Here is a 15,080-nt window from a genome sequence, read left to right as displayed (position 1 = left end):
ACGTCCAACAGAAAACCAGCCCTAAATGTTAGCAATCAAATAAAAATCAATAGAGAAAAATATTAAGTAGAACTGTGGGAAGCTGTAATCAATGCCTCCTTAGCATAACCATATTAGTTTTTTCCAGTTTCTTCAGAGGAATATTTTTAAGACGCTAAGAACACTGCACGTAAAAACACATTTTCTCCACAAACAGGAATATATTGGTAATGCAAGACTGAAATTCCAGCGCATGAGGTATTTTCTGAAACTTCGCAAATGCTTGTTGTTATTAATTACCAGAAATACTGCTCACGCAATTGGAAATTTTGAAGTGGAAGCTGACAATTTCAGAGTTTTTATTGCTCCCTCAGCCTAAGAAGTGATACATATAATCCTTTAACACAGGTAATTATCTAGAAGATAATTACTTGTTAAACATACGTAACATTTCAGTTTGCATTGTTACTGGGACTGTGAAAGTTCTTCCAATCTGAAATGACATTCTGCTAACTTCCCTTTCACGCTGTTTCATGAACAAATTTCAAGTGGCAAATTTATAGCAGCCTTTGTGTTCACACAAGGTATGGAATCTTGCTTGCATTCAACCTGCTGTTCTCAGAGCAGATGCAGACACCACGTGTTTCAACAACAATAATACATCAGATAGGAGCAATACAGGGCAGACAAGTAAATACAGGGAAGCTGAGTGAAGACATTATGAAAGCACCACACACACAACACAGAATAGCAGACCAAAGAACTCAAAAAGGTTTAAAGTCTGGAGTCACACGAGACAGCAGAGGCACAGCTGGAAATAACAAAAGAAGAGTGCAGGTGATGCCACTAAAGACATTTTACAACGCTTCTCCCCCATGACTCAGCTTTAAAAGACAGAAAACTTTGAGAACAAAAAGGAAGGAAAACACCTCTCCCAATGTTTTCCTCCTCTCCCTAGAACAAGCGTTAAACTTGCTCAGTAGAGGAATGGGAGGACTTGGCAAAAACTTACTCATCTTTCTGCATCCAAAGGGATGCTCTTGAGTGTGTGGAATGGGGTTACAAAGCAGGGAGCAATAAACATAGTCTCTTAGAATATGATAAGAGCTTCATCTAGACACTATTGTCTAATGTGGCTCTTGCCCTGCCTTTCTTCTTATCAGAAAGGCTGAGCAGCTCATGAGGACCTTCACAGAAGCTGTTCAAGATGCTGTCTGGGACCAGACCTTGACAGCTCAGGCTCTCCAGTGCTTGCAGCAAGAATTTACAATTTAATTCTTTTAGGGCTTGCAGGCTGCCTAAAAGAGACAGTCTCCACACAGAATTTCTAAATACACTATTTTCAATTGACAGTGAAAACTTAACTGAATAAAATTTATCAAGAAAGCAAATACCCCAAATGCTATACTCCCTCCTAGTGTATTCCTGTACCTCAACAGATCTTGCTTTTCCTTTGGCATTCTTTACTCTGCTTAGGCAAATATTGTTCCCCTGACTTACTGAGATTAAATAAAATAAGAGAATATAAAGACCAGAATAATATTGAGGAACAACATTTACAGAGCTCATAACATGGAAAAAAGAAGAATCTTTAAAACGTAGGTAGAAATGAACTCCTCAGGAACAAATTGTGTTCTTAACCTTTAACAAAGAGTGCAAGGAAAAACACACACTCAAAAGCCCCCCCCACACACTTTTTTTTTTTTTTTTTTTTAAGTTCACTCATTTTGTTATTTGTTTTTAAAGAAATGGAATGACCAAGAATTTAAGGAAGTAATCCCACCTATTTGAGAGTACCAACTTATGGAATCCCTCTTATTTTTCACCCACAGCTAAAGAATTATTAAATATAAAACTTTCCAAAAATTATAATTATTATTAACATGGAACTTGAAGACATCCAGGATAAGTATTATAGCCTCAGGTCTCAAGTCTATTTACCACCTACAGCACCTAACAATTCAGCACCTCAGTATTGCACTGTGCTCTCTTCAAGTTCTGTGCTCCATTTACTGTCCCTCCTTTGGAGGATTTCATGTTGCCACCTGAATATCTTTCCTCTTCAAACAGTTCTGGCCTGCCTTTAGAGACTTAATATTCCCCTCCTTGTCAGCACCTTTAAAACTACTCTGTTCAAGATGGGGTGAGCAACACTAACGTGCAGCACTGCACTGGGCAAACCCTCTTCCTTCAGTTCTCAGGCCACAAAAGCATCCAGTGACAAGATTCTGCAGAAGAGAAGCCTGGAGCAATGCTCCCTGCTATGAGCACTGTTTAGAGCAGTCCAGTTCAAGTCTCAACCTCAAGGCACAACAAAACTGAACAGCTGGGTAGGCAGCACAGCTCCTGTTGGGGTCTCTTAGCTGTATCATAGCATTTTCCTCACACAACTATGCTACTTTTAAGTCTAGAAGTAGGGCCAGCTATTGCAAGAAAGGGGCTTCCAGTTCCCAGAATGCTGCACAGGACAGAGTTGCTGCTGCTTGTGTGTTTAACTGGGAAATTTGAGCACCCCACCCCTTCCTAACCAGAGCTTAACCTGGTGCCCTCGGTGCCATTACCCTCATTTTACAATAAAAAGCAATAACCTAGTTTTGAAAATGCTATTTTCAAACTTTCACCATGGAATACTTTCTAAATAACACAAACTCTTAATATGAAGTATTTTTCCTCACTACAAAAGATATTGGACCTATTAATCAGCCCCTTGCTCCTGAGCGTCACCACAACCACTGCACATGTGCAAGCAGAGCAATAGGAGAGAGCAGGGCAGTGGCAAAGCAAATAGAAACAAAAATCATTATCCTCTTAACATACAATTACCATTTTTTTTTCTTTTTCTTCCTGAAGACATTTTTGCCTTCAATTTCTAAACCTTATTCTTATACAGCATTCCCCCCATTTCCCTTGTGTATGCACTGTTTGAGCTTTCAATTTTTAATTTTTATCCAGCCATTCTCTATCTTTCTTTCTGTTTTTCCTCCATTACTTGTGTTTTTCCCCTACTGTTCTATTCCCCCTTGTTTAAATTTTCCCCTAGTACCTTCTAATTATTTCTCATCTTTTGCTCTGTTCCATTATGTTGCAGCTTTCCCTTGCTTAGTTTTCCTTAATGCATTCCTTTATCCCACTCCTGCAGCTCTGTGCTCTCTCCCCCCCAAAACACGGCTCCAAACAGGACACACAAGCTGCAGAACAATAGAACAAACCAAATTACTTGGGGGAGCACCTAGTAATGCCCAGTGCCTCCTAACAGCACCCACAGAGGCTTCCACACTAACTGCCACTCATCGGTACAGGTAAGTGCAGGCAGAGCCTAAGTAAGAAGGAAAAACTCCCAAGAAAGAGCCAACAGCAGCACTTGTGCTGCCACAGAAAACCACAGCTAACCGATGGGGGCTGCCTCCTCCTTTCTCACCTGTGCTGCAAAGTGCTTATGAGTTTCACATTATTACTGCCCACTAATACCACTGCTGGTACAATATTTGGGAAATAGAATGTAAATATTTCTCACAGAAATTTGTGATATATAAACCCAACTCTTGGACAGTTCCTGGGAAAGCATTAGTGGCTACAGCTCAACCTGTCTTCTTACCCTCCTGCAAAGCTGCTGCTGAAAGCTTTGCACCAAAGATTGCGAGTAGTTCCCTTCGTACACAATGGGAAAAGTGGTCCAGGTACTATAAAGCCTGAAAATACAGTGGGATTATTAAAGAAGTGAAGCCTGTTCCTAGAGCTGATAGAAAGAATTTTAAAAGCCATTCAATATCTCTTATTTCCAATTACTTCAGATGTGACAGAAGTAAAAGTTAAGCTTTACTTTTTCTCTTATTTTATTCCATTAAAGAAAGTGTTTGTTGGGCTCAGACTTCAAAAGATAGAAACAAATGCTCATTAAGTCCATACTTTAAAAAATATCAGTGATTCAGCAAAAGCCAGACTGAGTTTCAAGGACAGGTACTAAGTCAGCTTCCCTGACAAGTCCTTTTGTTCCACAGCAGTGCAAGACTCCTTCCAGCAGTCAGTGCCAACTTCTTAGAAAGAAGTCTTTAATTTCAGGATGGAAATACATTTTTTTTTCCTAGGAAGTTCTTTAAGGCTATCAGGATTTCTGGAAGGGTAGTCAAGAAATAAGAAATGCTACAGGAAAAGATAAATGCATAATTTAGCCAAGCACCCATCTGTGACGAACCCCTACAGAATGACAAAAAAAATTAAGTTAACATCCATCTTTTTGAAGGGCGTCAAAATCGGTGTTATTACCTGGGAATTTCTGGCATAGCTAAATCTGCCTCAAAGGAATGTGATGTCTGCACAGCTGAGTACCGGTAGATATTTAAAAGAACATGTATCAGAACGCACACCTTAAAAAGACATTTAACAGTATCAGTCTACATCATACAGCTACAAATCATTATGTAGTAAGTAGAAACTTCAAGCAGTTCACACAGGACAACCTAACATTCAGGTAAAAAATTCCTGTTTATTAATATTATTCCCACCGTAGCGTCTGTAGGAATTCAAAGGCTGAAGTAAGGGTACAAACAGCTGGATGGAGAATGCAGCAAAACTCTAAGTGATACAGGCCATCAAAAACCAAACACTGGGTCAATTACCTAAATTCAAAAGTAGCTTAAGAAGGTTGCTCTTTCAAAATTTGCTTTGGCCCTTTCACACACATGCTTTAAAACACTCAGCGTAATGGCATGACGAAATGCTATCTTACACAGAATTGCTGTCCGACTAGGAACAGAATGCTCACCTCCTCAACAGCCCTGCAACTTTTTGCTTCACCTGCAGCCTTTCTGTGCCGCGCGTGGCCTTATTTATCAAACACCATTCAAAACCATACTTGAAGGCAGAACTATTTTTCCTGTGAACATTTCAATGGCACTCATCATTTTGGTATCTTAAGTGATTTAAAAGCCATTTATTATTCCATATTCTACAGATATCCCCTTTTGACAGATAGCGATCAGCACAGAAAGACTACGCAATAACTGAGCACATGCCATGTCAGACATCTATGGTACAAAATTCTAATATATATACATATATATATATAAGAGACCAGAAGCAAGAAGTTGTACAAGTGAATTTCCTCTCTTGCTTTCACATTCAGTTGCATTATGCCATCTTTTGCATGTGCAGTTAGATGTCTCTTCCCCACTACTGCTACTGCAAGGCCACAGCACAGTGTTTCTCTGCTCTGAATCTTAGCAACCTATTCACTCCCAGACTTCACTTACTGGCAGCAAAAGGGTATCTTTGTGTTATTACGCTAATCTTGACCTCAAATTTAAAAAAAAATCATAATTCCCTGAAAGTAACTGTATGTAGTTTTGTTCTGCTAGACTATCCACGCTCTTCTAATCTCATCTCAAAAACAGTATAACTTTGACAGTTTATTGGGATGACTGAAAATAAAAACGCACTTGATGTGCCTAGCTCCACCAGAAGCAGTGGGTCTGATTACCTGACACCACACTTGACTTGCTTGCTTTCTCATCCTGTTGATGGAAGAACCACCCTATAATCAACTGGTATTTCTAAATCACCTTCTCTCAATTTCAACCATTAACTCCTAGTCATTCTCAAGTGTTTGGCTGTACAGTCTCCTAATTACACTACGAAATTTATTCTTACCTTTTCTTATTATTATTATTCTAAACTCCAGTGTCATACAGTTCTTTTTCTATGATGTTCTACTTCCTTCTGTACTGACAATTCCTGTCAACTTTTTTGTAACATGTTCCTAATATTTATGTCAAGCTCATTAATAAAAATATGAAATGGTACGAATCTGAAAACAGATCCTTCAACAAGGTTTGCTAAAAGCCCAAAAGCGCCATTTTTGGCACCACTCAGTACATTTTTCTTAAACCAGTTCCTTATCCACATTACTATACTAATCCAAGCAGATGATACTTCACTAACTGGCAAAAAAAACCCAACACCATCTTGCCATTGTGTCACCTTCTATCCCTAAAAATAAAGCACAATAAATTTCGCTCCATCTTGTATTTTCCCTCAATAAATCTTTGTTTCAATACTTGTTTTCAAAGTTTTGCCTGCTTCTAATACAAGACAAACAGACCTACAGCCGCCCATCAATTCTGCATTTTTTTTTTTAAATATAGAGACTGGATTGACTATTCTTTAAATCTGTGCAAAAACATACAGATTTATTTATTTAACAGTCTCAGACTTAAGCCTGTAATTTCACATGACAATTTTTCTGTGATACTTTTATGGACTATTGACTTCAGAGACCAAACTTTTCAAGTTTTCTTCTGACCTGCTTAGGGTAATTTTCTTTTCTGAACTTGTTTGCCCATTAGCCTCCTCTTGTTTTACTCTCATTTTATGGGAAATGGGCAAATGGCTTACAAAGATTTTAGACAATACCTAGGATATATAATCCTATCCTCACACTGGTTTCCCTTGTTCTTTTATTTCTTTTAAATCATATAGCTTCAGAACCTTTCACTATTTGTTTTATGTAGCTGAATAACCTTTTACTATTTGTTTTAATTTCTTTTGCCAGGTGTGACTCAACTTGACTTTTGAATGTTATCACTTCTTCCTCTGTACTTTCTGCTTTGCCTATCAATCTCTTTTTTCTCCCTTGACTTCTCGTCATACTCTTAATATTCTTTCTGAAACTGTTTCCCAAATTAGTTTGAAACTCTTTTTTACAAGTTGGGATGCTGATTCCAAATAACTTTTATATATTTCAGTGAATAATGACCTTCTCAAAATTCATGCCTTTTGAACAGGTTAGTTCAGTTCAAAGATCTGAACAGATCTATCTCCTCAGTCTTATAAAATAATACTTTAAAAATTCGCTTGTTCTTCTACTTAAAGACTTGATTAACATTATTTTGTATGATCATCTACTTTATAACGTTAATCCTTGCCAAATTTAAGGCTACAGTCCACTCAGCTTGACACTTGAATGCTGTTTAAACTTGACTTTATCCTTTCTGATTTAACGACTAAAGTTTGTCAGTTATTACATCAAGGAGTACCTGCACCTTACCATTATTAGAATGTGTGCTTTTTTTCCAGGCTGAATATAGAAAGTTCAGCTGTCTTACGATGACTTACCTCTCTAATAGCATTAAGCATAGAAAGTTGTGAGGGTAACAGAGTGAAAACAGTGGACTTCACACATCAGCTTGGTATGTTTCCTGAAAGATATACTGATTGATAATGGAAAGCAGGAGAGGGCAAAATCCAAAAGAGATAAAATTAAATACACAAAAGAAAATTATTTCTGAGCAAAGCTAAGAAAAAAATGCACTTAACAGATTTTTATGATGACACACCCCATGGCCTGAAAATGAAAATCATGAAAGCAGAGAAACTATGACACACACACACACTTAAGTATATACATTTCTAAGTACAACTGAACAGCACAAGCACTCTAGGAATAAAATCAGAAAGCTAAGGCACTAAGTAAATTCCAATCAGCAAAGAATAAGAAATGAGAAAAATGTTCTATATAAATGAGGAGTAAGAAGTAAATAATTTTTTTTTTTTTTTGGATTGGCACATATTCAACTTACAGCTTCAATGCTAACCCCTCAATTTCTCAAGTTTTAAATTCTTATCTCACGTTTTAAAATTTTTAATATTACCTCCTTCTCTCTTTCCCTTATCCCACCAAACATTTCATTAGTAGATTAGGATACTGCTTCCTTCCAGATATCCAAGTTACTGGGGGTTTTGGGTAGAGCACGAAGCATTTTGATTTAGGACATTTTTCAGTGATTGACAGAATAGTAGGTTCTTTTTCAGTTAGCTACTTGTGCACTCACTGGATATTGGTTTTAAATAGACTAATTTATAATTGGCTTATGACAATGTGGTGCAAAGTACTTATTAAAAGAGTTAGGATTTATCACATCAACCACTTCTTCATGAAACCAATAATCCTCTTAAGGACAAAAAATTAAATTGATTTAACTTTGGGGGTTGATGAATTTTTATTTTTTTGTTACGTGTGTGTGTGTGTGTGTGTGTGTGTGTGTGTGTAATGCACATGGTAGTATCTTTAGCTCCACATAAAATTTCTTCCACCTTGCCTAGTAATTAGGGAATAGTATGTTGCTGTCCTGTTCCCAGCATTAGGGAACAAATTTTTTTTTTTTTTTGCCAACCTATTGTTGAAGATGTTTGTTTTCAAAGCTGGAGTAGTTAGAGATGGAAGAAGTGACTGCAAAACCCATGCAGATTTATGAAAAAGGTGAAACTGCTGAAACAAGAACACAGCCAGAAAGACTATGAGAGAACATGCCTCCACAAGGCAATATCATAGCTCCAGAGACCGGACCAACTTCCACTTCCCTCTTCATGAATATGAAGAGCATACAGGCTGTATGGAAGTTTCTTCTACTGAGGGGTCTTACCTATAAATCCAATGAGCACCAAACCTGAAGGACTAGGAACAGAGGAAGTTATGAGGTCGGATGTAGTTTTCCTCAGCACTCAGGAGAGCCACAAGGTATGGAGGAATCTTTCGCAGATGACTAAAAGGGGCCATGGGTATGTTGCCATCAGCTAATAAATACAATATCATACAATTTGAAAATATGTATAAAGACACCAATTTGTAGCAGTCATGCAAGTTAGGAGCTATTGAGATATTCTACTGAAAAAAATCTTAAGACAAAAATAAAACAAAAAATTCAAGGATTATAATATGCATTTCTTAGAGCAAGGATAAGTGTTATCATACATAAACACGTAAACCACTCTATTCTAGTGAAATGATTATAAATGCCAGCATATGGTATCGATACGAGGAAATGCAGAGTAATTAGTTAATCTAAAAAATGCATGAGCAGGAATTTGACTGCTAAATGATTAAACTGGAACATTTTAAAATGTGTATTAATATTTAATTATTGACACTGTGAGAAAAGAGAAAATCTCTTGATGTTACTTCTTATCTCTTTCTGATACTCAGAATAATCCATGTATTATTCATATGAATGGTTTGTGCATACACAGTCAATCACTAGTTATATAAAAGAATCATTCTCAAATTCCCTAATCACCTCAATAGAACCTAGTGCAATATTTTCCATATTTGGAATCAGAGCATTTTATTTGAGAAATCAGTCTGGCCGGGATGAATACAGTGCAGTCTGAGCAGACATCAGTTCAAAGAATCAGATGTCAAAGTGCTCCCTCTAATGTCCCTTAATCATCACACCAATTAGTGGTTGAATAGTGATGTGATTAAAAAGACTGCTGCTATCCTATACCTATTCAGACTAGTAGATTTCTACATATGTTCTACCAATTAATGTTTGAATAGAGCAGCGATTAGAGAGACATCTGCCATTGTACATCCATTCAGAAAAGAGCTAAGCTTACATATTCATATGCAATGAAGACAAAAATAAATATTTGTAAAGGTAAACTATACATTTAGATTATAAATATAATTGAGTTGATTTCTGTTAATGAGTGTTCTCTATTTTACAACATGTGAGATTATTTTTTATTTATAAATATATACACTCTCATCAATACAAGTCTAGAAATGGCCAAATTATTCATTGAGAAAGTATTTATTCATTTAGGTTCCTGATTTTAGGCTTTGGGTGAACCAGGTTTCATATCTGTTTGCAACTTGCACAATTTCTGCTTCCACTTATCAGTTACATGTGAACTGCTAACTTAATTATTCTGTGATACCTGATTGGGTACAAAAATCACATGGCATTTTTCCATCTAATTGCAACACAATACTTAAGAGTAACAAATTGATTATAGCTGTGAGATAATCATTAATATACAGGTTTTCCTATACAAGTACAGACATCTGTAGAGCAAAAGGTCCTTATAAACTTTTTTTTGTACTTTAAATAAGACTTTTTTTTAAACAGATTTTCCATATGCAACAGTGACAGCCACTGAAATGTTTTCAAAATTAAAAGTAGTTTGAAGTTTCACCATGTTCCCAATTATTACTCATTTAAGGGAGTAAATCCATTCTCTGAATTCAAAGAGCAACATAATCTGTTACATCTTACAGATAAGTGCAGGTCTCAGCACAAGCCAATCTGGGAGTTGCATCATAACATTGCACAGAAGACGAGGTGAAGAATTTGACTAGAATGAACCACAGAACAATGAGAGAGTCTTGCCCCAAAGTGATGTCACTGGAAAAAAAAAAAGCTGAGCTTAAAAATGATTTTGTTCAAGAAAGAACAGCTCGTGTTGCAAAATGTTGATCAGGCTTAGCAAATGTAAAGACAAAGAACAATGCTACTACTGCCAGAAAATCAATACTGTTACAGGCTATGGCAATTAGCTACAAACTAATTTAAACCCCATTTCCTTTTTGCCCTTTTTGTTGAAATACTTCCAACTCTTCCATCTGGAGCAACTTGTACTATTATTTTTTAATGCAGAATCTGAAGAAATTCTGAATATATAGACGGGTTTATATCATGTTCTCACCTACATTCAGTAAGTACCACAAGTTTTCTTCCTTTAAAAAAAAAAAGGCTGCAACAGAATATCCTACTGAATTATCCAGTGACATGTGAATTTATCGAATTTGCACAGGTAAATTCTATGAAAGCCACAAACCTGCACATGTACAAATACAAGCAGAATTTAGCCCACAATGCTCAGAATCCCTGATCAGAAGTGAGGACTTCAGCATGGTGCTAGCTGTAATGCAAATGTGCACAGTAAGTGCCCAGCTAGTTCATGAGGGAACAGTCATCAAGTATAAAATGCTTACCAAAATTGAATAGCAAGATGGCAACAATAAATAGAAACATAAATCAGATATCTAAAACAATCTCGAATTGCTGAAGAAAACCCTGAAATCAAAGTATCACAGATATCAAAAACTCACAACATCCACAATTCATTCCTTTGCTCAGGTTTTATCTGTGAAATTGATGATCTAATGCAACCTAAATTTACTATCCTTTCCAAAGATCTACTGTTACCATAGGCACCTCAGAATTTTTCTGCCTTGAATTTCTTCTGACAAAATGATCTTTTTTCCCCCCGCAGACACTCATGAGATCTATTTATGCCACCTTCCAGCATGACTCAGAAGCCAGCTCAGAGATAATGTTTAGGTTTAGCACTGCTACTAAGGGTGACCCATGTATTCTGATCTAAAGCTGACTTAAAGTTTCTGAAGTGGAATGATTCTGTATCTACAGCAATAAATCATTTTACAACAAAATTTGGTTGCCAAACACACTAAATAAACAACAGCACTTATTGAAAGTGTAACTGGGCCATCCTTGAAGAGTGCTGATGAAAGATACTGACATTCATTTTCCACTTCAGAACTCATTTAATGGGCAAAAGTGTCTCAGAGCAGATGAGGAGTTAAAATTTCACTTGTGTAATTATTCTGAAGAAATATTTAAGTCTGCCATCTGGAAGTATACTAGACATTACCAAGTCACTGTGTGCATGCCTCAGCAGATGCAGCTTTTGTTCAGAGTTTTGAGAGCTGTTAATTTAATTAGTTTTGTATTTTCATACTCCCACCTTCCCTCCAACAGTAATTCTGCTAAGACAGCATTAGTCCAGTTTCAAAAGAATCCAAAGCTAAAAGACAAATTCAGATTAAGGAAACGCAGACAAGTATACTTCCTTACATGGTCTTTCAGTAGAGTCTGATCTGTCCATTAGGAGATGCAATTGTTACTGCCAATAGTTTTTTACACCATAACAAGAATTATGTTCTATGTACCCTTTCCTACATTACAGTTTTCATACTTAAAAAAGGCCAGGAAAGCATTTTATTGTTTTTACCTACTCATCGGCAATGACTTGGACAATGTAAAAAGTCCCAATGCCCCCACAGATCTCCGGGCAGTAATGCAGAATTCTAGGACCAACTTGCTTCTTATGAGGGCTGCTCTGAAAGTAGTGCCTCCTATTTTATGATGTTAGCCCACAACATCAGAGGCAGATGTTGGTAGAACAGCAGTAGAGACTGAACCTTCCCACCCTTATTCCATTACATTTTGCTGCCATGTAACTGAGAGAGAGTGGCATTCTTAAAGGCTAAGAGCTTTAGAAAATATGTGTGAACACATTCATCAGAAAGATATATGTATGTGCACTATAACTGGAGCTTCAACCAACTATCTAATGAATAATTTCCACCAGAACAGCTGATGAGGTTACTACAGAAGTATCTGCCAGCCCTACTGCATGGATACCTAAGCCTCTTATCAAATTTTCTGAAAGCACAGGAGTTCACAGCCCAGTATTGATTTTAGGTCACCTGAAAACATCAGGACATAAACTGAAGCTGTCCAGAAGCTGCTTACTGAGCAGCTCAATTACCTGCACAGCACAGAGACAATTGTGGACAGTAACTGCACTGGACATCCTAAAGAAATCATCCCTGTTTGCAAACTGAAGCTTTATATCTGTTATTTCCCAACTGTTACACCAATACCTAAACTAACAAATAAGAAAATAGGAATGATAGCTATAGTAATGGAGAGATTCTTGTCATTGATTTACAAAGCTGGAAATTATTACTAATGAGTATGGCTGGAATACTAAGGTTTTCCTGGGTTGCTTCTCCCTGCAAATATTTTTTGGTCATACTGGATTTCTTAATTTTGAGATTATTTTATTAAAAAAAAAGACAATGTAGGTTCAAGATGACAGTAATTAATTGCAGGAGGCGTTTTGGTATTAAAATAAACCATAACTCTGTATGCATGAGGAAAACAGTTTAGAGATGCAGAAATAGTTCTCTGGAAGTAGGACTTTTAGTCCTCTGAATTTAGAGGAATATCTAACAGAACGTGTAGGAAGACCGTAAAAGCCCTACAGACCTTCTAATCAGCCAGGAGATCAAAGAGTCAACCATGTCTGATTGGATTAGTCAAATATCACACTGAGACTAGGAATCTAAATACCTAGAAAGAAAAAGGTGATATTTAATGGCAGAAATTCTGAAGACTATAGTCATTTTATAATGAAAAAACATCTATTCCAATACTTATTTCCTGAAAAAATTACAATATACAAAATTTGAAACCAAGAGCCATATTTTAATACCGGTTTCATGAATTTATAAAATACATATGTCTTAAAATATACAGCATATATGTACATATGTAAAATGTGTATTGTTCTCCTATTTCTACACTGAATTAATAGTACCTTTATAACTCTCAGAAAAGACCATGAAGTGCTACTCTACCCGGAGCTACTCTTGGAAAACAGAAACAAGAGAGCCAAGCAGGCAGCAGCCATGCAGAGCGGGGAGGAGGTAGCTGATGCTGGCAGCCCTGCAGGGCTCAGGGAAGTGATGAGCTGGATGCAGTACTCACAGGTGCTCAAGACTCATCTGACTCCAGAGCAAGAGGGAAACAAGTTGTTGCAAAGATCTACCAGATCCCCGAAAAAGAAAAATGTATGGCATATACTGGTTCTGAAGAAGTAAAATCGCTGATCACAAAGTAATAACTTATCTACAGGAGCAGAACTAGGAGACAAATTTGGCTACTGAACAACACAGGAAATTCAAGTTTGAATATCCCGCACAACTGAGATTTCAGCCTCAATAATTCGCTGCATATTTCAGATGCAATAATAAATGTCTACTTACAGAACAACTTTTGTCAGAATTCCTTTTCCAATGCTTCTTGACTTGTTTCTTTGTTACAGTTGAATGAAGAGTTGCATGACTCTGTGTTCGGGGATTTAATGCCAGAAGGTTCTGCAGGAAGAGAAGAAAAAATACAAAAAAAACCAGATCTGAATTTCCAAAAATAAGTTTGAAGCTTCTTAAATCATACCAAATATTTATTTACACCGTAAGTAAAGCAAAACATGTACAAAGATTTCAAAGCATTTGTGCTATTTCTACATATTTCTAAATGTTTTATCACGTCAGTATGAACTCCAGCTTTTCCTTCAAGAGAACCTGCTTTTGCACATGGTTACCTGATAAGTTGCCTTCAATATGAAGCAGCTTCCTTTCTCTTACAGTGTTTTTATTTACAAGGACACAAATGCTGGAATACAGCAGTACTTTTAAGTGACAGTTGTAATCTGACAACACGGGCAGACTGAAGTTTGTGAAGTCTTTCATTAGGGAGGAACTTGAAAAATTAAGTCAGCCTTTTGGAACTCAAGCTTTTCTTCAGCTTAGGCAACTGACAGGTTTCTGTAGCAAAACTGACCTTACATAATTCAAGGGGCAAGTGTGAACAGTACGCAAGCGACAGATCCGGACTCGGGTCTGTGGTGGAGAACCAAAACAGTCATACCCACGGTTGTAAATCTTGGAATTGTTTTTTATAATATTTCCTTCAAAAAAATTCCACTTTAGCACTATACCTCTCCACTGTGGTGAATAGGGTGTTACTATGCATCAAAGATGTGTGAGTCTGACTTACAGAGGTAGAGACTGTGACCGATGAATATGATGGGTTACGTATACTATGTCAGAATGTTTCCTGATTTTAAAAGTCCACTTGAGTAAGTCTGCTTGTGCAGGCAATAAAGATAAAAAAGTAACTCGTTGTATGATATAGCACTGATGTTAACATGGTTTGGGTTTTTAGGGTTTTTATTATTATTATATTTTTCCCTGTGTTTGGGATGTTTTGGTTTTGGATGTTTTTTGGTTGCTTTTTTTTTTTTTTATTGTTGCTTTTAAGGCAAAGAAATAGCGTTCTAATTAACTATTTAATACTAATTCATTTCTCCCACAAAGCGTAAGAGAAATCTCACCTGCCTGAAAACTCTACCTGCAGATAATAACAATTTAGTATTTTCTGCCTTGTCTGAAGCACAAAAGAAGAAAGGACGAGCATGACATTCAGCCTGGCAATAGACTATTTAGCAGCCTATAAGCTCCTGGCTTGCAGGAGATGTTACAGGGTATAAACAGATGCACCTCCACAATCCCAGCAGGATAGGCTGTGCTCCATCTCTGAGTGTTCCCCAGCTGAATATCTCAGGTAAGATGTGGCAAACAACTGCATTCAGCAGTGCTTTATGTTAATTTCTTTCATTCTTAATTAAAACAGAGCAGGGACATTCACATAAGGGATGTCACTTACAGCATC

The 15,080-nt window shown here is 36.9% G+C and overlaps 1 protein-coding gene across 11 annotated transcripts in view; it reads right to left on the bottom strand.

The window, feature by feature from the left end:
• The window catches only part of DPYD (dihydropyrimidine dehydrogenase), a 333,346-nt gene that overhangs the window by 286,518 nt on the left and 31,748 nt on the right, over window positions 1-15,080 (bottom strand). For 3 of the 11 annotated variants that reach the window (XM_021404736.1, XM_021404740.1, XM_021404744.1), the window contains exons 1-3: window positions 13,613-13,723; window positions 10,032-10,160; window positions 8,397-8,547 (exon numbers count right to left, since the gene is read on the bottom strand). Coding sequence is in view for 2 of the 11 variants with exons in the window: in XM_021404735.1 (XP_021260410.1) it covers window positions 13,613-13,723 (111 nt within the window). In the remaining 9 variants the exon portion in view is untranslated. Of the gene's footprint in view, window positions 1-4,242; window positions 4,396-8,396; window positions 8,548-10,031; window positions 10,161-12,833; window positions 12,918-13,612; window positions 13,724-15,080 lie in introns of those variants that run through there. The other 8 variants (XM_021404738.1, XM_021404741.1, XM_021404745.1 and 5 more) reach the window with 5 other exon arrangements.

The sequence above is a fragment of the Numida meleagris genome, chromosome 7 (assembly GCF_002078875.1).
Source record: "Numida meleagris isolate 19003 breed g44 Domestic line chromosome 7, NumMel1.0, whole genome shotgun sequence".
Taxonomy (NCBI): Eukaryota; Metazoa; Chordata; class Aves; order Galliformes; family Numididae; genus Numida; species Numida meleagris.
Note: the sequence above shows the minus strand (reverse complement) of the source record. Positions and strands in the feature narration are given on the sequence as shown.